Source organism: Elephas maximus, chromosome 21 (assembly GCF_024166365.1).
Source record: "Elephas maximus indicus isolate mEleMax1 chromosome 21, mEleMax1 primary haplotype, whole genome shotgun sequence".
Lineage (NCBI taxonomy): Eukaryota > Metazoa > Chordata > Mammalia > Proboscidea > Elephantidae > Elephas > Elephas maximus.
This window is the reverse complement of record NC_064839.1, coordinates 40,591,567-40,615,126: the sequence shown is the minus strand read 5'-3', so window position 1 is coordinate 40,615,126 and position 23,560 is coordinate 40,591,567. Positions and strand designations below refer to the sequence as shown.

General features: G+C 45.7%; 1 protein-coding gene across 2 annotated transcripts in view; it reads left to right on the top strand.

Annotated features, from left to right (window-relative positions):
* Positions 1–212: 212 nt before the first annotated feature.
* Positions 213–23,560, top strand: part of FA2H (fatty acid 2-hydroxylase) — a 48,912-nt gene continuing 25,564 nt past the window's right edge. For both annotated transcript variants that reach the window (XM_049864980.1, XM_049864979.1), the window contains exon 1: positions 213–588. In XM_049864980.1, the coding sequence (XP_049720937.1) occupies positions 319–588 (270 nt within the window). In that variant the 5' untranslated portion in view covers positions 213–318. The remainder of the gene's footprint in view (positions 589–23,560) is intronic.

The following is a 23,560-nucleotide window of genomic DNA, read 5'->3' as shown; positions in this document are numbered from 1 at the left end:
CCTTCGCTTTCCTCCTGCAACGGAACACACCTGGCCGGCGCGCCCTCTACCTGCCCAGGGCCACCTGGCTAGTGGCACGCAGCGCCCGGCCCTCCCCTCTCGAATCGTTCGGAGCTTCCTGCTGGCCAATGGGAAGGGGGCTCCTCCCGGCTCGGGCCGCCTCCCGCGGAGCCGCCAATGGGAGCGCTGCATGCAAATGAGCAGGTGCGGTGGCGGCGGTCCCTGAGCCGCTGCCCGTGCGCCGGGGCTGTTAGAGGCGAGCTGGGCGGCCGCCGAGCAGACGCCCAGGCTTTGAGGTGCGAACACTGGTCTCCGGCCATGGCCCCCGCCCCGCCCTCTGCAGCCTCCTTCTCGCCCGCCGAGGTCCAGAGGCGTCTGGCGGCCGGCGCCTGCTGGGTCCGCTGCGGGGCCCGCCTCTACGACCTCACCGACTTCGTGCGGCACCACCCGGGGGGCGAGCAGCTGCTGCGGGCGCGGGCTGGCCAGGACATTAGCGCCGACCTGGACGGGCCGCCGCACCGGCACTCGGCCAACGCGCGCCACTGGCTGGAGCAGTACTACGTGGGCGAGCTGCGAGAGGACCCGCAGGTACAGCCGGACCGGGGTCCCTCCCCGCGCCATTCCACCCCTTCCCCCACTCCCCAGTCCCTGGCGAGCCCCGCCCACCTGTCCTCTGAGAGGACCCAAGGTGACAGCCTCCGCCCTCCTTTCCGCTCCCCTTCTCTTCTGTCCAGGTAACAGGTCACTGCTCCTCCCCCTCTCACCAGCAGCCTGCTCGCCTACTCCAGCGATCTGCTGACCCTCTTGCATCCTCTTAATTCGCCCACCTCTCCAGTTATCCCCTCCTTCCTACCTGTTGCGGTCTGCAGCCACTGCCATCTGACAACCCGGATTACCATTTCTGGCCCCAGGCTCTCACATGCACCTCTTCCCTTCCTCTTCCCTTACCAGCCTCTCCTCTCCCTCTTTGCAACTGCTCCTCATTTCTGTTCAGAAGCGGGGTTCCAAGGCTCGCCTCTCTTTCACTTCCCAGCCAACTCCTGCTTCCAAGAAGTGCTGATCAGTTCCTCTCTTCTAATAGCTTGGATTTCCTGGTGCCACCTAACCTTGCACTTGGGTTCACCTGGGTAGGTGGAGTGTGTCCCCAGACCTCCCACCATCCCTTTTCCTGAAGGTTGGCTTGGGGATCTAGGAAGGGGAAAAGGATAAATCAGCCTTTCAGGGGAAGACGGATTAGCACTTTGAGCTCAGGCTGTGTGCTAAGTTGTACACTGTTGTGCAGTACAGGTTCATTGGTATTTAAGCCTCTAGCTGATCCTGGGGTAGGTATTGTGATCCCCATTTTAGGATGTGGAAACTGAGGTTCAGAGAGGCAGTGTAATTTGTCCAAGGTCAAACAGCTATCTAAGGGAAAAGCCAATTATCCCTGGCTCCAAAATTGATGCTGTCCCCACCCCAGTGACCCCTGAGCAGGAGAAAAAGGCCCTATTCACAGGGTTCCATGTAGGCACTGGCCAGAGGCAAACAGACATCAGGCCTAGCAACAGTGCGGCTACCACATTTGGACATGAACCAACAACTGCTCGCCTCTTCTAGCTCTTGCTTTCGAGATGGACACAGCAAGTGCTTTTAGATATTTGAATGAAAGGATTCACCTCTCTCTGCCCCAGATGGCTCCTGATTGAGCTGTCTTGCCTAAATCTTCAGTCATTTATTTACTCAATCACTTGGTCACTTAATGGTTGATGGACAGCGCTGTGCTAGGCACTGGGGAAGCACCAGTGCACAAAACCAATATGGTTCCTGTCTTTGTGGAACTGACAGGCTAATTGGAGGGAAAGGAACATATTAATTGCACAATATTTATTTATTACTTGGTGCTGTCAGAATATGGCTCAGAGGTACCGTCCCCAGATTGGAGGAGAAAGGGTTTAAGGAGAGATTTCTTGAGAAACTGACAGTTATGCTGACAGCTAAATGATAGTTCAGACTTAGCCAGGTAAAGTGTGGTGGGAAGAACATTCCAGAGGGAACAGCATGTGTGAAGGCTGGGAAGGAGAATGGCTTGGCATAGTCAAGGGACAGAAATAAAATCAGTGTGGGCAAGGAGAGGGATGTGGGACAAGATCCCACATCCAGACCATGCAGGGCCGCATAAGCCATGGTCAGGATTTGAAACTTTGATTCTAAGAGCAATGGGAAGGGATTTAAGCAGAGGTGTGGTGTGGTCAGATTTGCATGTTTGGAAGAGCACTCTGGCTGCAGTGCAGAGAAGTACTGGAGGGAGTGAAAGCAAATGTCAGGAGACCAGGAGGCTACTGCATGGTTCAGGCAAGAGATCACAGCAGCTTGCACTAGGGTGGCTGTCACTGAGGGGAGAGAAGGGGATGAACCTGAGAGCTCACAGGTAGAATGTCAGGATTTGGCATTCTTTGGTGGGGGCCCGATTTAATCTTGGAAGTTGATGTTTGGTGCCAATCATGCTAAAATTATAACTAAAGCCAAGTGCAGGAGGTCAGAGAGGTTGGGACCAGAAGACTGGAGACTGCCAGTCTTGTGGTGTGGCTCAGGGACCCATCCTACACTGTAGCTGCATTCTAGAGCCTTAGGGTGTGGCTTCTCCTCCCAGCACCATCCTCCATCAGTCCTGGCCAGATGCCCTGGATGGCCCCATCTTCCTGCTCTGTAATCACCCAGCACAAAGGTTTGGTTTGGTTTTGCTTTGCCTTCCTTTGCTTTGCCTTACGTGACCGTTAGGGAGGACTCCTAGAGAATACTGAGTCCAGGTTTACTTCCCACCCCTGCGCTCACCTATTAGGCTCAAAGTCCCAGTGTCGCCATATTGTAGGCTCCTTATATCTGGGCCTCAACTTGAGGATATGGAAAGAACTAAGAACTAACAATGCATCTGCAAGTCCATGGCCCAGCACTCCAGTTATTTACGGGCATCTGTCTGCAGTTTTCTATTCTGGAAGCCTATGTAGGGTTGTCTTTAAATTGGGGAAGGAGGTGGTCAAAGAAGAAATATGAGGTAAGGTATCCTTTAAAAGAGAAACTCCCTTCATAAAACCTGAACGGAAACAAACCGTTCTGTAATTAACCCCTTCTAAAAGCCCGTTGCCTTTGAGTCGATTCCGACTCATAGCGACCCTATAGGACAGAGTAGTACTGCACCATAGAGTTTCCAAGGAGCGCCTGGCGGATTTGAACTGCTGACCTTTAGGTTAGCAGCTGTTACACTTAATCACTACACCACCACTTCTTTCTAGCAACCCCTAAACTGCCCTTCTCGACCTCCCTACTTCCCTCCTGCTGGACCAGTGATGCTGACACCTGTTTAGGTGAGAGCCTGGCCCCTATAGTGTGAACAGCAGGAGGGGCATTGATGGGGGAGGGGAGTGCCATTAGCCAGCTCTATTGTTTGGGTTTATTTTTTAATGGCTTCCCACCTAGGGGCCCTTCTTTCCTAGCTTAGTCTTTGGGCATCAGGGTTCTGGAGCTGGGCTGTAAAATTTCCAAGGAGAAGGCCTGGCCTCATTTGTTTCCCCGTTCCTAACTTTGCCACACCCCCTCTTTGTATATACTTACGCACACATTCACACTCATGAAGGCACACACACAAAACAAGTCAAACTTGTTTGAGCCAACATACTATGAGGATGAGGACAGCCATGGCCTTGGACTTGGGGAAGCTGAGCTACTGGCCTTGTTGAGCAAGTGGAAGAGCAATGGCTTAGCAAAGAAGCTGAGCCCATTTCTCTCCCTGGTCCTCAGGGGCCGGTGGGGTCCAGCTCGTCACTCCAAGCTCAAGTAAGAGCAGGGTTCTTCCAACTGCAGCAAATACCATTAGTAGGGTATGGAGTCATTTATCGAGTTGCAACCTGCATTTTAAAAAAGAAAGAAAAGAATTTTAGGTCTAAACCTCCTTCCAAGGTCATGGATACACTATGCTTCCCAGACTCTGGTCATCTAAGAATCAATGTCACAGAGTGTTTTTTTTTTTTTTTCCCCTAATTGGTATACCACCTTGAACCATTAAATTTAATATTTATCTTCAAATTGATTCACTTTTTTATTTTACCATTTACTCACCCTAGACACAATCACAAATCTTACATGCACTTTAAGATAAATTTGTGCTGTTGCCGTTAGCTGCCATTGAGTCACCTCTGACTCATGGTAACCCTGTGTACAACAGAAGGAAATGTTGCCCAGTCTTGTACCATCTTCACAATTGTTGGTATACTTGAGTCCATTGTTGTGAACACTGCATGTTCTGAATGTCTTCTGTCCTAGGGACCTCATCTTCCAGCACTGTATTGGGAAATGTTATGATCCATAGGGTTTTAATTGGCTAATTTTTGGAAGTAGATCTACAGGCCTTTCTTCCTAGTCTGTCTTTGTCTGGAGGCTTCACTGAAACCTGTCCCCCATGGGTGACACTGCTGGTATTTGAAATACCCATGGTATAGCTTCTAGCATCATAGTAACATGCAAGCCACCACGGAACAACAAACTGATAGTCAGGTGGTAGAAAATAAATATAGAAAGATTAAAATAATAAATGCTCATTCTTGCATTTCCTAAAATCATCCTGTGATACCACCAGTGGAGCGTGTACCACACTTTGGGAAATCTTGGTGGTCTGTGGCTCATTTTCTGCCATTGATGAAAGAGATGAAATTGTGTGTAAAAATTGTGTGTGAAAGAGAGACAGCTTTCATCAGTCCCACGGGGGTTCTTCCTCCACACCAATCCTGCCAACCAAAGGATAGTAACTGTCAGAGAGTGGCTCAGGCTTCCCCTCTTCAGACAAACAGATCTCAAGAGATCCTTCCATGGGCAAACATATTTCCATGCCAACTGGATAAAAGCCCTCTGAGGAGACCCTGGAGGAAGTTGACTTACTGATGTCAGGGCAACCCTGATGTCTGATGGGAATGTCTCTAGGTGTTGTGTCCCAGTCCCACAGGGAGCATGTCTGTCTCTGAGCAGCTGACAAGTCCACAGAATTTGACACACATAGTTCTGCCAGGCTTTGGGGCCTGGCCACTCTGAACTTCAGGACTTGAGTAATTAAATGGGAATGGACAGAGGGAGGAGATCTAAGTCCAGGAAGACTTGGGGTTCCCACCCTACCGCAGGCTCCAGAACATCTCAAGCACAGTCCTACTTGGAAAGCCAGTCTGAGCAGAGAACTCACATAAAAGCTGATGCATGGGGGAACTTGCCAGACTGCCCCTGCCTGAAGAGCAGAGTGGCATGAGGAGTCTGCTAACTGAAGGGGGTTGAGATCCACTCATCTAAAAGGAGAGCTTCCTAATCAAGGCTGCCTGGCCAGTCAGCAATCACTGTCCTTCCCTGCCTGTAAAGGGACTCCCAAGCTCTGGCCTGCTGTGCGCCAGGTGAGTCTTATCTTGAGGCTGACTCTAGCGCCAGTGGGGCTGCAGGTAGAACACCCAGGGACCTGGTCACTGTGATTCCATGGGCATACTAGGGTTAGCACAGGCTCATCCCCAAAATCAGTGAATAAAGGGACTTTAAGACCCAGAATTAGGGAAAGAGATCAGAAATCAGGATTATCTGGGAAAATAAGAGACCAACAGGAATTCTGTGGACACGTGAGAGTAACCATCTTTGGGAGAATTTCCAGGAAATTACCCATGCTGATGCCTGAGCAGCATCTGTCCAGCTTTCCTTTCCTTGTTTTTCTTATGACACTCAGTCACTGTCAGTCCATAAGTGGTCCTCATTTATTTAGGCAGACAGGTTATAATCACCCCTTCTCTCTTAATCCCACTTCAGTCAGACTCTCTTAATCCCGCTCCAGTCAGACTTTAATGCCCACCACTCCACTTGAGATTGCTCTTGTCGGGGTCACCAAAACCTTCACCTCACTAAACCTGGTGGTCGCTGCTCATCTTCATCTTACCTGACCTGGCAGCACCTCTTGACATGGCTGACCCTCCTCCCTCCTTGATACACTTCCTTCCCTTGGTTCCTGGATACCATCCATACTTCTTTGCTTTTCTACCGGCATTAGCTTCCTATTGCTGCTATAACAAATTATTGCCAACTTAGTTGCTTAAAGCAACACAGATTATCCTCTTACAGAAGATAATTTATTAGAGTTCTGGGAGTCAGAAGTCTAAAGCAGGTCAGCAGGGCAGCGTTCCTTTATAGAAGCTCTAGGGGAAAATCCATTCTCTTGCCTTTTCCAGCTTCTAGAGGGCACCCTCTAGAATCATTCATTCATTCCTTGGCTCATGGATCCCAGCCAGCGACAGCATCATTCTGATGATGCTTGCTTTCGTTGTTGTCACATCTTCTCTGACTCTGCCTCCTTCTCTCTCCTGCCTCCGTCTTTTACTTATATAAATACCCTTGTGATTACATTGGGTGTCCCTGGATAATCCAGGATAACTTTCCCATCTTAAGCTCATTAATTTAATCACATCTGCAGATTCCCTTCTGCCATGTCAGATAGCATATTTATAGGTTCCAAGAATTGAAACATAGACATCTTTGGTGGGCCATTGTTCTGCCTGTCATACCACCTACACCCCTGGTCATTATTTCTCAGTCTCCATTGCTGGTTTCTCTCTTTTCACGTCACAGAACAGTGCACAAATCTTAAATGTACAGCTCAGTGATTTTTTTACATAGGTATACACCTCTGTTGCCACCACCCAGATCAAAATTTTGAATATTTCTGTCACCCATGGCAGGTTCATGCCTCCTCCCAGTTGACAGCCTCTGCCAAAAGTGATCACTGTCCTGACCTCCATCACCATAGGATAGTTTTACCTGTCTCTGAACTTCGTGTAAATGGATGCATACGGTATGTCCTCTGCTGCATAGCTTTTTTCACTCAGTAGCCGGACTAGAAGATTATCTATATTTTCCTTACTCTTAACAGCAACTGTCTCCATTGCTTGCACTGTCCTAGAGAATCCATAGGCAGTTGGAGGGAAAAGAACAGGAAGTAACTGGAAAAGAAGAACCACAGGTGTGGACAGGCCACATGCTGATCCTCAAGAGCCTCTACAGTCTTCCTTCTAGGACATCTTTCCCACCACTGCCCTCCTTTGGCCAGAGCCCTGTTATCCTCATTATTGCAGCAGTCTTCCAGACAGGCCTCCCCCTGGCAATGCCTCCTGCACCCCATTGCCTATAAACGTTCCTAAAGAGGACTCTGGCTGTGTTATGGCAGTGCTCCTAAGTGTTCAGTGGCTCCCCATTGCCACATTCTTTAAGTCCAGCTCAAATGCTGTTTCTTCTGCAGAGCTTACCCTTACCTTCCCAGCTACAACTTTTTTTTTCCTTCTGCCAAACTCTCAGAGCACTTTACCTATTTAAAATCATAAAGCGTTTATGACTTTCTTCCTATTTATTGTATTCTTCACTATGTGTCTTACCTTTTCTACTAAGTTGTAAACTCTGCAAGTTCTTGAGTTGTCTGATTCATCTTGGTTTCTATAGGACACACTAGCACAGTGGTGTATGCCAAAAAGAACTAATAAATGTTTGTGTGAATGAATTAGGTGCTTGGGAAACTGAAGTGTGTGTGTAATCGAAGAGGAAGGTGGAAGTATTAGCATACACATGGTGCTTCAAAGGGTTGGGGGTTGATGGAAAGGATGCATGGCTGTCAAGTGAGTCACTCATTTCTGCCTTTGCCCTTGGTTATTAGCAGCGACAGGGAGTTGGCAAAACGTCTTCCATGCCAAGCTGCTGCAGTTTACCCCTCTCCATGAGCCACCTGTTGTTGTTGTTAGGTGCTGTCGAGTCGGTTCTGACTCATATCGACCCTATGCGCAACAGAACGAAACACTGCCCATCCTGACCCATCCTTACAATCGTTGCTATGCTTGAGCTCACTGATGCAGCCACTGTGTCAGTCCACCTCGTTGAGGGTCTTCCTCTTTTCCGCTGACCTTGTACTCTGCCAAGCATGATGTCCTTCTCCAGGGACTGATCCCTCCTGACAGCATGTCCAAAGTATGTAAGACACAGTGTCGCCATCCTTGCCTCTAAGGAGCATTCTGGTTGTACTTTTTCTAAGACAGATTTGTTCATTCTTTCGGCAGTCCATGGTATATTCAAGATTCTTTGCCAACACCACAATTCAAAGACATCAATTCTTCTTCGGTCTTCCTTATTCGTTGTCCAGCTTTCACATGCATATGATGGAATTGAGAATACCATGGCTTGGGTCAGGCATACTTAGTCTTCAAGGTGACATCTTTGCTCTTCAACACTTTAAAGAGGTCCTTTGCAGCAGATTACCCAATGCAATGCGTCTTTTGATTTCTTGACTGCTGCTTCCATGGCTGTTGATTGTGGATCCAAGTAAAATGAAATCCTTGACAACTTTAATCTTTTCTCCATTTATCATGATGTTGCTCTTTGGTCCAGTTGTGAGGATTTTTGTTTTCTTTATGTTGAGGTGCAATCCATACCTACAAGTGTTGTAAGCGAAGTTCACCATAGAAAACACCAGTCAAGAGCCCACATTGCCCCTAGGGTTGTGACTAATTCCCACGGGACTGTAAATGCCTGTATCCAGGCATAGGCATGACCCAGGCTGCCTGGATTTCCAATCCTCTTTCCTCTGTCTTTTTGTGCAAATTTCTAAGCATGTAGTCTTAGAACAGTGGTTCTCAATCTTTTCTAATCCTGGCCTGTCTGCAGTGGACAGAAGACTCTAATGACCACCTTCCCCACTGGTCTTGCTTTCCAATGGAAAAAAGAGCTCAGTCATAATGATAAAACTGTGAACTACAAACTTGATGCTAGCAACACTTATGAAGTTTATAACTGAGAACTATAAATGGCGTGCTGGGGATTTTATATGATGAAGCATTGCCCAAAAGCATGTTCAAATACTTTGTTTTTTACCTCGATCACATATTGCAAGATATTTAAGTAGCAGCACCACACAGCAAATTTGGGTGAATTTGCTTTAACATATTTGAACTGCAATTCATACAAAACGCCTTGAAGTTCTGTTATAGGAAGGCTAGTAGCCGAAAATTCTGTTGATGTAGGTACATGTGACTGCATACTTAGAGTGAACTCTACGATCTACAACAAACTTAATTGATAATTATCAAAGCAAATTAGTCATAATTTTTCCTTTAAAAGGAAGAGTAGGTTTCTAGTGTTCTGCATTTTCCTGTACCCAATAAGACCTCTTCAACATTGCCCAGTAGGATCTTTTCAACATTGCTTAGCATTGCATGGTGCCCATATTTCCTACTGGAAAATAAAATTAGAGTCTCAAGGGATCTCTAGTAATAACTAGTTTTAGTTTATGAATTTCAAATATTAATAACCCATAATCACCCAGTTGGTTGCAAATAAGTAGCCGTTAGTCTTTTGTAATAATGAAAGTCTATGCAATGCACCATCATTTACTCACAAAGATCAAAGAAGGCCTCAAATTTTTAAATCAGTTCAGGTCCCACACCTTAAGACTTCCTTGGAGGGATAAGGAGTACCTACACTGAGCAGAATAAATGCAGCCTCTTTGGTCCCAAATTTCCCCAAATCAGGGAAAAGGCCAGACCATCCTGATTCTGTGGTGGTTTTTCTTGTCCCAGGCAAGATCCTTTAGAATGCCAAGTGTAATGGCTTGTGGTTGGAGGCAAGGGCGGTGTAAAGAAATTTAGTTGTTCCTGGAACCTAAATTGAAGAGTCTTTGTGTCCCAGATAATAGATTGCTTCTGAGTGAATCTGGGACCCTGGTGGCATCGTGGTTAAGCCTTTGGCTGCTAACCAAAAGGTCAGCAGTTTGAATTCATTAGCTGCTTCTTGAAAACCCTATGGTGCAGTTCTGCTCTGTCCTATAGGGTTACTATGGGTTGAAATCAACTTGATGGCAGTGGGTTTTTTTTAAAGTGAATCTACTTAAAATAAGGACCAAAATTTCGTAGTAAATGGGACAGTGTAGCGGGGAACTTGATTTTTTTAAAAAAAGAAATGAACCCTCTTTTTAAAGTTTATTTTAACCTTATGGCAAAATTAAGAACATAATTATGTGCCGATTCTTAAATTGAACAAGTAATGAATGAAGTAGTGTTTTTGTGCACATGTGTGGTTTTTTGACAAAATTATGTGAAAGTATAATTTGACATTCTAAACTTCATATTGAACATTCACAGCATGATCATTAAAGGGTCATTTTAGTAAAATAATTTTTACTAAAAGGATCTCTTTTGATAAGCAGGCCATTCTCTTTTGAAAAAGTAATCCTTTGTTGACTACTTCTCTTTCAGTTTTAACCAGCCTAACTTTGTCAGATTCTTATTTGGGAATGGTGTTGTGAATCAAACAGTTCTCCATCACTTTTACCGACCTTATGAAATTTTCTGTATTTTCAATTTCACTTTGCAGACAGTTTATATTTTGTTACATTGTATATTGTTAAATGATCATCATCCTCCAACTATCAAGGAGGCATGAGGTGGGGATACTGGGGGGAAGAGCTGGTCAGTGTTAGAGTAGGAACTAAATTTGTAAGTGATCCATTGATTTGTGAGTATTTCCATGTTAAAATGATTTCTGCTGCCTTTTGCAACTTGAATCTTCAGGGACTCAGATAAAAAACACTTGAATAACAATGACCCCCATTATCCCTATGGAACTAATAGTAAAACATCTAAAATTTGAGTAGTAGTTTGCTTTTCTTCTAAGTATTTTCTCATAAATTTCAATTTGAACCCTTAATGTAGGTGGGGCTGATGTCAGTTCTCCCATTTCACAAATGAGGAAACTGTAGCTCAGAGAAGTCCTAGAATGTGGGTCTTCAGTTGTCTGGTATTTCCGCTGCATACTCATTAGCAACAAATGTTAGGCATGAGATTAAGCTAAGGGACAACGACAGAAGGAGATGGACCCTCGGGCTGAACCTGTTTGGTTTCTGAATCTCATAAACTCCCTCAGCCTTCTAGGATGATGTGTGGTGATGTGTCTGTGCTTGTGAGGGAGGCTTCCAGAGGAGCGCCCTCTCCTTCCCCTGACATGTGACCCTTCCTTGCACAGTCAGTTACTGATTAATCAACGGGTCAGACACTCTGACTTCCTGGCAGCTGCCCTTCCATGAGGTGACAAACTGGAGGTCAAAGTGTGAGATGGGTGATGTGTTGGCTTGAAAAGGTTCATCTGGATTACACACTCTTAGAGAATCCTGTTTCCTGTGGCTGTACCCTGGAGTCTTTAATTGGGACATTTTTAGTTTACCCAGGCCAGAGAAGTACTTCCTTTATGGGCAATAGGGACTGTGAAACACCCCAAATTTATGGGAAACCTGAAATAATAATGATTATGACCCCCAGAATGCTCCCTATATGGGGCCTTATCAGAGCCCTGGTGACATAAGAGCTCAGCTACTAAACAAAAAGTTGGCAGTTCAAACCCACCTGGAAACCCTCTGGGGCAGTTCTACTCTGTCCTTTAGGGTTGCTAGAGTTAGAACAGACTCAGCGGCACCTAATAACAACAACAATTCTCGAGGTAAGTCTGGTTTGCTTGGTGGTCATTCATGTTTTGCTTAAGCTGTGATAGAGAAGTAGAGAGTGCCCAGGGGATGTACAATTCCGTCTCTTTCATTAAACCTGGAAGGGGGTTGCTGGGTCAGGAAGGCAGCCACTAAGGTAAAGTTCCAATCCCCTTTGCCTCATGTTTCACAGCACCAGCTTTTCAAAACCAGGTCACTTCATAGTCTCCTGATCGTCATCCTTCCAAGAAAACTTGCCATGGGGTAGCACTGCACCATGTTTTCACCAGTGGCCCGGTGGACGTGGTTAGGAAAGAGGGCCACCTAGGAGGTGGCTGCGGCTTCTCCTCTCCAAGATGGACATCCTGTCTGGATGAGATAGTCAGAGCAGTCCTCCAGGAATCGGGGCCCTGCTTTTCTGCCAGCCATGTAGAGCTTCATGCCAGCAGCCAGCCTTCCAGGAAAGCACAGGGGTAGCCTTCTAAGCAGTACTATCCAGGACTGGCATACCTCTGGAATGCCGAGCTTGAGGAGGTGATGTCCCAAGGGGAAGAGATTTTTTAAAACCTTCTCTGTAGGTTTCCCTTGTTTTTTCTACTGTAAAGAACATGGCTTAAGTAGGTGCTAGTGACATATTTGACCTCATTATTTAAGTATGTGCCAGTGACACATTTGAGCTCATCAAACAGGTTTAAGAGCAGAGTCTGCTGTTCGGCAGGAAGAAAAAAAAGGAGTGGGGACCTTTGACTTCTTCCTGTACCCTGTAACTCACCCACAGAGGTCCTTCCCCTGCACCTTGGGTGGAGTTGGAGCTGCTCCCAGCCAATCAACCAATGGAATGTTGCTCCCCCCTCCTCCCCCACCACCCTGTAGCCAGGAAAAGCACATTTCAGCAGACAGATGTGGTGCCTGGAAGGTCAGGCTATCCTAACAAAAGTGGCTGTTCTGACTTGGGGGGAAGTGGGAGAGATATATGTCGTGAATGTAGCACGGCAGTGTGCGTGTGGTATGCCTGTGTGCATTTAGCGAGATTAAAGACTGATGTAGAAATCCTCTTATAGAAATAAGAAGTGAGCAAATCCTGGAGTTCTAACTCCAGACCTCACCTTTTCTAAGTAACTTCTCTGTGCCAGGATAAGAGTATAAAGAGACTCTGGGTCAAGGGAGATACCTTCCAGGGGCAGGGAGATGGGAGAAAGGGCAAAGGACCATGGAGAGACATGGGTGTTGGTGCATAGCTAGCCAGACAGTGGTGAGAACAGAGTTTGCAGGGAACTGCTTGACATTGACCCTCACACATAGCCAAGATCCTGTGGCCTTCAGGTGAAGTGGGCTCCTCACGATGCTACAGATGCAAGATGTAGTACCTTCTGAAAGAGCTGGGAAGGAACTTGATCCTGGGCTGTTTCAAGCCCACCATGTCCCAGAAACTTTTATTTTAGTTGACATTAATTAATATTCATTAAAACATGAATTAACACTCATTAAAGATGCTAATTAGGTTGGAAGGCACTCAAAATACAACTGAGGAAGAGCTGCCTCCTCAAAGTAGGGTCAACCTTAAGGACGTGGATGGAGTCAAGCTTTCAGGACCTTCATTTGCTGATGTGGCATGACTCAAAATGAGAAGAAACAACAGCAAACATCCATTAATAATTGGAACGTGGAATGTATAAAATGTGAGTCTAGGAAAATTGGAACTTGAAAAAAAATGAAATGGAAGGCATAGAGATCAATATCCTAGGCATTAGTGAGCTGAAATGGACTTGATATTGGCCATTTTGAATCACACAATCATCTGGTCTACTATGCTGGGAATGACACATTGAAGAGGAATGGTGTTGCATTCTTCATCAAAAAGAGCATTTGAAGCTCTATCCTGAAGTACAACGCTGTCAGTGATAGGATAATATCCATAAGGAAGACCAATTAATATGACTATTATTCAAATTTACACACCAACCACTAAGGCCAGAGATGAGGAAATTGAAAATTATTACCAACTTCTGTAGTCTGAAATTGAGGAAACATACAATCAAAATGCATTGATAATTATTGGGGATTGGAATGCAAAAGTTGGAAACGAAGAAGAATTGGTAGTTGAAAAATGCAGCCTTGGTAATAGAAACAAGGTGAGAGATCGCGTGATAGAATTTTGCAAGACTAATAACTTATTCATTGCAAGTACCTTTTTCAACAATATAAGCAGCAACTATACACATGGACTTTGTCGGATGGAATACACAGGAATCAGATCAACAGTCATCAGTTAGAACAAGGCTAGGGGCTGACTGTGGAACAGACTGTTGCTCATATGCAAGTTCAAGTTGAAGCTGAAGAAAATTAAAATAGGTCTGCGAGAGCCAACATACGACCTTAAGTATATTCCACTTGAATTTGGAGACCATCTCAAGAATAGCTTTGACGCATTGAACACTAATGACTGAAGACCAGATAAGTTGTGGGATGATATCAAAGACATCAATACATGAAGAAAGTAAAAGTCTATTAAAAAAGACAAGAAAGAAAGGACAAAAATGAATGTCAGAAGAGGCTCTGAAACTTGCTCTCAGATGTAAAGTAGCTAAAGGGAACGGAAGAAATGATGACATAAAAGAGCAGAACAGAAGATTTCAAAGGGCAGCTCAACAAAACAAAGCATTATAATGAAATGTGCAAGGACCTGGAGTTAGAAAACGAAAAGGGAAGAACACACTCAGCATTTCTCAAGCTGAAAGAACTGAAGAAGAAATTCAAGCCTTGAGTTGCAATATCGAAGGATTCTATAGAAAACCGTGGTGGCATAGTGGTTAAGTGCTACAGCTGCTAACCAAAGGGTCGGCAGTTCAAATCCTCCAGGCACTCCTTGGAAACTCTATGGGGCAGTTCTTTTCTGTCCTGTAGGGTCACCATGAGTTGGAATCAACTCGACGGCACTGGGTTATAGGCAAAATATTGAACGAGGCAGGAAGCATCATAAGAAGATGGAAGCAATGCAGAATCACTGTACCGAAAAGAATTGGTTGATGTTCAAGTATTTCAGGAGGTAGGGCAGTTCGAATAGAACAAGAGGATACTGCGTGGTTTAAAGTTAGGAAAGGTGTGTGTCAGGGTTGTATCCTTTTACCATATTTATTCAGTCTGTATGCTGAGCAAATAATCTGAGAAGCTGGACTATATGAAGAAGAACATGGCATCAGGATTGGAGGAAGATTCATTAACAGCCTGCATTATGCACATGAAACAACCTTGATTGCTGGAAGCAAAGAGAACTTGAAGCACTTACTGATGACTGTCAAAGACTGCAGCCTTCAATATGGATTACACCTCAACATAAAACAAAAACCATCACAACTGGACTACCAAGAAACATCATGATAAACGGAGAAAAAATTGAAGTTGTCAAAGATTTCATTTTACTTGGGTGCACAATCAATGCCCATGGAAGCAGCAGTCAAGAAATCAAAAGATGCATTGGGCAAATCTGCTACAAAAGACCGCTTTAAAGTGTTCAAAAGCAAAGATGTCTCTTTGAGGACTAAGGTGTGCCTGACCCAAGCCATTTTCAACCACCTCATATGCTTACAAAAACTGGACAATGAATACAGAAGACCGAAGAATTGATGCCTATGAATTATGGTGTTGGCTAAGAATGTTGAACATACCATGGACTGCCAAAAGAATGAACAAGTCTGTCTTGGAAGAAGTACAGCCAGAGTGCTCCTTGGAAGCGAGCATGGCGAGACTTCGTCTCATGTACTTTGGACATGGTATCAGAGGGAGCAGTCCCTGAAGGAGGACATCATCCTTGGTAAGATGGGGGGTCAGTGAAAAAGAGGAAGACCCTCGACAAGATGGATAGACATAGAGTCTGCAACAGTAGGCTCAAGCATAATGAAGATTATGAGGATAGGGCAGAACCGGCCAGTGTTTCGATCTGCTGTATATAGGGTCACTATGAGTCAGAACTGACTCAACAGCACCTAACAACAGCAGAGATACTAATTAATGCTCATTAAAGGCATTTCATGGTGAGATTGCATCTTACATACTTTGGACATGCTGTCAGGTAGGGTCAGTCCCTGGAGAAGGACATCATGCTTGGTAAAGTACAGGGTCACTGGAAGAGAGGAAGACCCTCAAAGAGATGGACTGACACAATGGCTGCAACAACAGGCTCAAGCATAACAATGATTGTGAGCATGGGGCAGGACCTGGCAGTGTTTAGTTCTGTGATACATAGGGTCAGTATGAGTTGGAACCAACTAGGTGGCACCTTACAACAACAAAGGCATTTCATTAGAGATAGCTGTCAAGGATTTATCATATTCAGCAATATTCTCTTTAAGGGGAAGGATAACAGAGTTGATTAAAATTGGACTACAGTATTGCCTTTCACTCCTTTTTCTATCATAATAATTACACATGAGCATGGTTTATAGAAATTTTTTAAAGAGTTCAAAAAAATGTGTAAAAAACATTGAGTTTCTCTTCCGTTCTGGTCCCCCTATAAACACCGTTAACAATTTCTTCTGTAGACTCACAGAAATATTTTATACATGCACATACAAATATTATTCTCTTTATTTCCCACCAAAGGAATTATATGATACACAGTGCTCTGCAACTTCCTGTTTGTTTTTCACTTGATGACCCAGTTTGTACTTCTTTCTGTATCAGCAATGTATGTTAATTTCGTTCTTTTTAACAGCTGGTGATGTTTTTTCCTATTATATCAGTGCTACAATAAACATTCTTACATAATCATCTTGCATGTTTGCAAATATATTTTAATATAGTGTGCATTTTGTATTTTAGTGTATATTGCCAAATTGCCCTCTTAAAAAAGTTGTACCGATTTAAACTCCCTCCAAAAGCATGTAAGAATGCTTGTTTCTCCACATTCTAACCAGTGCTGTGGATTATCAGTATTTTTAATCTTTGTGAATGGGTGAAAAAATGTTCCCTGTTTAAACTGTTATTTGTATGGAGTACCAGTGGCTCTGTGGGGGAAAGGACCTGGTGATCTGCTCCCATAAAGATTTATAGCCCAGGGAACCCTATGGGGCAGTTCTGTTCTGTCCCATAGTGTCGCTGTGAATTGGAGTCGATTCCATGGCACCCAAAAGCAACAGCAGCGTAAGAGAGGTAGAAAGGCTTTTTGTATGTTTCTAAACTATAAACACCTTTTTGGTAAACCGCCTGTTCATGCCCTTAGCCCATTTTTCTATTGGATAGTTTATCTTTTTCTTATTGATTTATAATCCTTATTTTGTCTTTTTCTTATTGATTTATAATCCTTACGTAGAAAGGATATCAGCCCATTTTCCACCATATGTATTACTGCATTTCCTCCAGTTTCATTTACCTTTTGACTTCTTTAATTTTTTTCTCTCCATATAAAACCTTTAAGTTTTTCACGTAGCGTATGTTTCATTATTCTTAGAAAGACCTTGTCTACGCTAAGATTTTATACATAAAGGCAGAAATTCTTTAAAAAAGCAGAAATATTTTAGTATCCTGTAAATAATTTTATGGTTGTGTTTTTTTATGCTTAAATGTTTTACCTATGAGGAATACTTTTAGTATAAGGAGTAAGATAGGGATTTGAGCTTTATATTATTTCAAATGACTGACCAGATGTCCCATCACAGTTATGGAACAATTTATCTTTCCCCGTTGATTTAAAATACTACCTTTATCACATATCGATCATTCACATATATATTTATGTCTATTTTTGGACTCAACTCTGTACTAGTGAAATCACTAATCTTTATTAGGCTTTAGCGCTTCCGACTCTCTGTTCCATTCCAGTCAAGATTCTGCTCCTACCAGCTCCACTAGAGAAAGCAAAGGATAGGACAGGGGCCAAGAGTAAGTTCTGGGCTGTGTTGTTGGTGCTGGGAAAACACAGTTGAGTTGACTTTCAGAGGCTGGGACTGCCCAGTGGCTCTAGGCCTGAGGTCCCTGAGGTCGAGTGGCTGCTGGAGCAGGGAGAAAGCGGCCACAGGGAAGCCCATGCAGGCAATGGGCCCCAGCAAGCAGGCCCATGGAGGGTCCAAAGTGGGTGTCCAGGTGGTCATGGAATGGTAGCGATTTCAGTCGGGGAATGCAGGGATCCTGAGGGGTAGAAAGGAGAGGTTGCAAGCAGCCCTGCAGCTGGAACACAGGCAATTGGGTGGGTCCTGTGTAGCTTTCGTACTTGGTGGCCACAGCCTACTGCTAGAGGAGGAGCCTTCAGGTCAGATTCTCTGTGGCTGAACCGCCCTAGGCCAGGAGAGCAGGGAAGCATCCTAGTTTGCTAACAGGGAACCTGTCACCTCCCTTGAAGAGCCCTGTAACCCTCAGACTTCTTGTCCCTCTAAAGGGAACTGGTTACTGACTCCTCCTTCCCCATTCCTTTCATCAGAATTGCATGAGGAACTTGTTAAAAATAGATTCCTGGAACTTTATACCCAGACCCAGTCCGACTCATAGCGACCCTATAAGACAGAGTAGAACTGCCCCATAGAGGACTTTATGGGATGATGGAAATGTTCTACATCTTGATTTGGGTTTTGGCTACAAGGAGGTGTATATTTATCAAAATTTGTCAAACTATACACTTAAAATCTCTGCATTTTTTTATTATATGAAAATTACACCCAATTTTTTTTCCCCCCAAGGGAGGCAAATACATTTAACACAGATTTAGTAATCACCCCTAAGGGTATGATCTTGAAATTGCAAGGTAGATTTACACATGTAAATTAGCCAAAAGGTAGAAACAACCCAAGTGACCATCAGCGGATGAATGCATAAGCAACATGTGGTTTATCCATACAATGCAATATTATTCCACTGTGAAGAGAAATGAAGTTACGATACATGCTACAACACGGGTGAACTTTGAAAACATTACGTTGAATGAAATAAAGTCAGACACAGAGACACAGGCTTAGAGCGTCTAGACTTGTGTTCTAAAATGAACCACGCCACCCAAGACAAGTCAGCCAACCTCCCGACTTTAAACATCCTCAGCTGTGAATGGGCCAAGACTGCATGGCCAGGCAGGAGGAAAGGGGATTGTTTCAATGTAAAAAAGAAGGAAGAGGAGATACTAGGCAGTTTGTTGTTATTGTTGCTGTTGTTCTGTTTTATAAAACAGATCAATGACATTTATTGTTTTCTGTAATATCATTTGCCCTTTTGTAAACAACAGAACAGCAATTTTTTTCCCCTTAAATTATTAGATTATAAAAGACAAATTTAGGAATGTTATTTCTGGAATAGTGAGTGATATTTGTAAATCAGTGGTCTTGTTTTTCCTTTAAAAAATAGCAAAATACAGTACTTTGAGGAAAGTCCTTACAAATTGAAGAGTTACATGATAGATCTGAAATTTGTTTCATTACAGAAGTTGGGGCAGTAAGGAGATCATGTATGGTTTAAGTATATTTTTTGTGGATAGCACATTCTCTAAGCCTACCTGAGCTGCCTTGAGGTCTAAGTTCAAGACTAAAGTCTAGACATGGTCCCACCAAATCTACATAGAGAGAAATTTTAAGGAACTCATTTCCTGCAAGCTGCTGATGCTGCTGTAGTTGAAACGCAGGCCCCACCTGTAGCCCTAGGCAGGTTTTTGTAAGGAGGCACTGAGGGTGAGCCTCAGAGAGCTCCCCCTTTTTCACCCTGACCACATTCAGGTCAAACCCCTCCCCTGTGCTCCCAGCAGGGCAATTTCCTCATGAGTGTCACCAAATCTCTGAGTCAGACATTCACTGGAAAAAGCCACAGGCCCTCTTGACTCTTGGAATTATTACCCTCAACTGAAGTTAAAGGCTGGAGAAAAGCCGCATGGATGCCCAGGGTCCAGGACCGGATTTGATAGAGAATTCAGTTAACAGTCCCAACACTTGGGGGAGGCCCCTGGGAAGTTGTGGGTGATCATTGAGGATTTTCAAACCCCTGACCCCCTTTTCCGATGTCCTTGGTGGCTCACCTGTGCTTGCTTCTGTTTCTGGTGACAGGGTTACTGATGATGCCATCCTAGGGGGCTCATTTCAGGAATAGAAACAGTGCCAAGTCCTCAGGAGCCAAAGTCCAGGGGCCAGGGCAGTCTTCTTATCTATCTCCCCACATCTCCTGTGTGGGAGGGGTTGGTCCCCCCTAGCACAGTTGGGTTTGGTCCCTCCATTCTCCTGCCAAGAATACCAGATAGTGGCCTGCAGATTTCAGTGCTTTGCACTGGCTGTGGGGAGGAGGAGGAATGGGCTTGCTTTTGGGTTTTGTGGCTTGTCACTTGCCAGGTGTGGTTCCCTGGGGTACAGGGCCTCGTTCCTCATAGGGTGGCCTGAGCGCAGCCCTGGCAGGGCCTGACTTCATGGGAAGCTGGCAGTGCAGAGGACGGCGTGGTAGAGATGGACGTGGGCAGGTCTGCTGCCTTCATCGTAGCAGTTCCAAGGAGGCTGTTCTCTGGAGGCCACAGGAGGGGACTTGTTAACACAAAAGGCTTCTCCTGAAAGAAGCGTCTGGGTAGAAAGCCTTCTCACAGACAGGTAGCGGGCTGTGGATGTGGCTGTGGCTGTGACACAGCCCTGGCACCATCATCTTCTCCCCCGGGCCTGCCCCTTCCTACCTGCCCATGCTGAGGCACCTGGAGCCCCTACCTTCCTTTGGGCCTTCATGGGGTGGGGGCAGCTGGACACAGGGCCTGGCGCACCATCTCATTTTAGAAAAAGCGTTTTCAGGCAAGACCCAGGCTGTGAGATAAAAGGCTATCTGTCTGTCCAGCGGTGCCCAGCCCCAGCTTTCCCCAAACAACATTCCTTTATGTGGCTCCCCCGCCTCCTGCAACCCCCGCCCCTCAGCACACTGCCTCCTTTCACACCACCTCTATGGTCGACTTGTTTGTTTGCAGAGCAGAACGCAGGCTTTCTGTTGTTCTCCTCTCTTCTCTCCCCCATGCACCCTCCAAGCAAACCCTCTCTAAGGACATCAGGGCCTGGGGCAAAGGAGGAGGGTTTGGGACTAAGAAGAGACCAAGGTTAAGGGCTTGGGAGTACCCTAGTGAGCCCTCCAAGAGGGGAGAGAAGGGGTTATTAAGGATACTAGTGGGGGCAGCCCTGGAAGCAGGTTCCTACTGCCAGCAATCACTTAAGAGGCCTGGAACGAGTGACTTGGTACCCCTTGCCTCAGTTTCCGCTACTGTTTCCTTCCGTTCTCTCAGAGAAAGTTGTGTCAGTACCAATGGAATCCTGTCCACATAGGTTCTGGGGTAATGGTGCACACAGTGGAGATTGTAAGGGTTTCCCAGGAGCCACATGATGTTGGGGGGAAGGTGAAGAGTAGGCCAAACTTGGCCCTCAGTTCTCACCAAAGGGGGCTGTGGTTTGCTTGACCCCCAGCACAACCTGCCTCCCACACACAGAATTTCCATGTGGGAAAATTGGGGAGTAACTTCTCAGGCCCAAAAGAAGGGGAACAGTGCACCCGTAGCTGCTAGAGAGGAAGCAGCAGGCTAGGAAGGCATGTACTAGAAGAGCTAGCTGTGTGGACTGCCACCATGGGACAGAGTAGGGAGGCTGCACTGACCGCGAGACCCTGGCTTCAGGCTGCTGCCTCCGCCTCCTGAACATGGAATAAGACGTGGACTCTTGTCTCCATATCTATGGGGATGTATCACTTGCTTGCCCTCTCTCCTGGTGGAATTCCCTACCCTTCTGCCTGTATCTTGATCCCAGGGGAAACCTTGCTCAGACCTCTGTACTGAGAAGGGAGACCCATCCTTGATGCATGGCCTGGTCTCCACCTTCGTGGATTTTATCTCCTTTCTAGACCCACAAGGGGAAGAGAACCAGTAAAGATCAGCATCCACCACTCACTTCTGCTCCCACCCCACTCCCCACCCCACTTCCCCTTAGGCCAGTCTCTGAGACTCCAGGTGAGCGAGGTGGAGGCCCAGTGCCGCTCTTCACTGAGCCTTGCTGGGGCTCCAGTTCCCTTGTACCAGCCTGTCCCCGCCCCACCCAGGGCCTCAGTGCAGCTGACCCTGTAGTTCAGGGTGCAGCCAGGCTCCCCGTCTAGATGCCCCGTTCTGAGAACTGTGGGGAGAACAAAATCCCACTCTCGCCCTATCCCTTCCCATCCCGGGCTCCTGCCCTGTGGATCTGTTGTGGGCAGGAGGCCTGCAGCTCTGCCGTAGGTTTCAAACTGCAGACCAAGGGGCTAGGTTTGCGTTCAGACAAGCCCATACGGCCCACATTATTTGTTTTAAATGTGAGTCACATTTTAAAATCTGGAGATTTTACATAAAATCTAGTTTTCTAGCTTTTCTTAAAAATCAGAAGGTCTGACAACACTGAGCACCCATCCTTACATGACATGGGCCTAAGTTAAGATTGCCCCCTTATGACTACAGTCTGCTCCACTCCCTTTTGTCTCCCTGATATCAAGAGCAAGTGACAATGACGTTGACTGATGTGCTTGGGCCGCTCTATTTCTTTTTTCTCTGTACCAATGTCTCTAGCAAAAGATTGCCTCATGTTTTAAGGAAAATTAGAGGATGGGTCCTTATTTGTGGATGTGAGGAATATTCTTACATGTTTAATATGCAGACAAAATAGGTCTTTATTATGAGACTACACTCTGCCTGCTTCACTCATTGACGTTACCTTCCTAACCTCTGAGGATAGAGCGGGGACTCCTAGTGCCTTTGCCAGAGAGAAGCAACTTCCTCTTCCAATAACTAAGTCCTCAGGTCACACAGCACATTGGTCATGGAGCCTGGTCTAGAGCTATGTCACTTAGTCTAGAACTGAGTCTTGGTCTCTAGTGGTAGATAGCTGGCCCTCCACCCCAACCTGGCTCCTACCGGCTGTCTCCCTAGACGCAGGTGGTTGGGGGAACTGGCTGGGAACCTCAGAGATCTGGCAGGGGACAACTGGCTCCTCTGAGAGTTTTGTTCTGAGGGTGCTGGACTCAATGTGAAAGAGATGGGTGGGGGAGGGAACCCAGGAGAAAGGGCAGTGGTGGTCAGTTGGACCACCTCCATGAGAGGAGAGCTGCAATTTGGGATGACCTGAGAGGAAATAATACTTCATGATCTGCCATGAATTAGCATTGTGCTGGGAGAAGCTAGAGTTGGTGCTGCTGTCTTGCTGGCTTCTTTCCCCTGTGGCCCCAGACTGGCATGAAGAGCCTAACCAGTTGCTGTTGAGTTCATCCTAACTCATGGTGACCACATGTGTGTCAGAATAGAACTGTGCTCCACAGGATTTTCTTTTTTTGGTTTGTTTTAATTGTATTTATTTCATTGAGAATATACACAGCAAAACATATACCAATTAAATAATTTCTAAATGTACAATTCAGTGACATTGATTGCATTCTTTGGGTTGTGCAACTATTCTTACCCTTATTCTCCGAGTTGTTCCTCCGCTGTTAACGTAAACTCACTGCCCCCTAAGTTTCCTACCTAATCTTTCGAGTTGCTGTTGTCAGTTTGATCCCATGTAGATAGTTCTTAAAGAGCTTAAAGCTCAAGGCAGACATTTTTTACCAGTTAAGCTAATCTATTGTTTGGTTTTAAGGAGACTTCGGGGGATATTTTCAGTTTAAGGTTTAAAGATTATCTCAGGGCAATAGTTTTGGGAGTTTATCCAGCTTCCATGGCTCCAGAATCCATAGGTTTTCAATGGCTGATTTTTGGGAAGCAGATCGTCAGGTCTTTCTTTCAAGGAGCCTCTGGGTGGACTCAAACCTCCAAGCTTTTAATTAGCAGCTGTGTGCATTAACCATTCTTACCACCCAGGGGCTCTAGGAGAGTCTAAGGAGAACAGATTGCCTTCCTTGCCCACCGCTGGATTGCTCAGCATGGCCGGGGAGATTTGACTCTGGCTGATCCAGCCAATCTCCTTAGCAGAGCATATTGCCCTTTCCTCTTGCCTGACCCTCTTTCTTCAAGTATACATAGGCTGTAGAAGACATGGGGGTAGCTCTGTTCCTGCCTGCCCTGCCCACGCTTTGGTGGCCTCTCTAGGCCTGGACCCTCAGAGCCTAAACAGGCCACTCATCTAC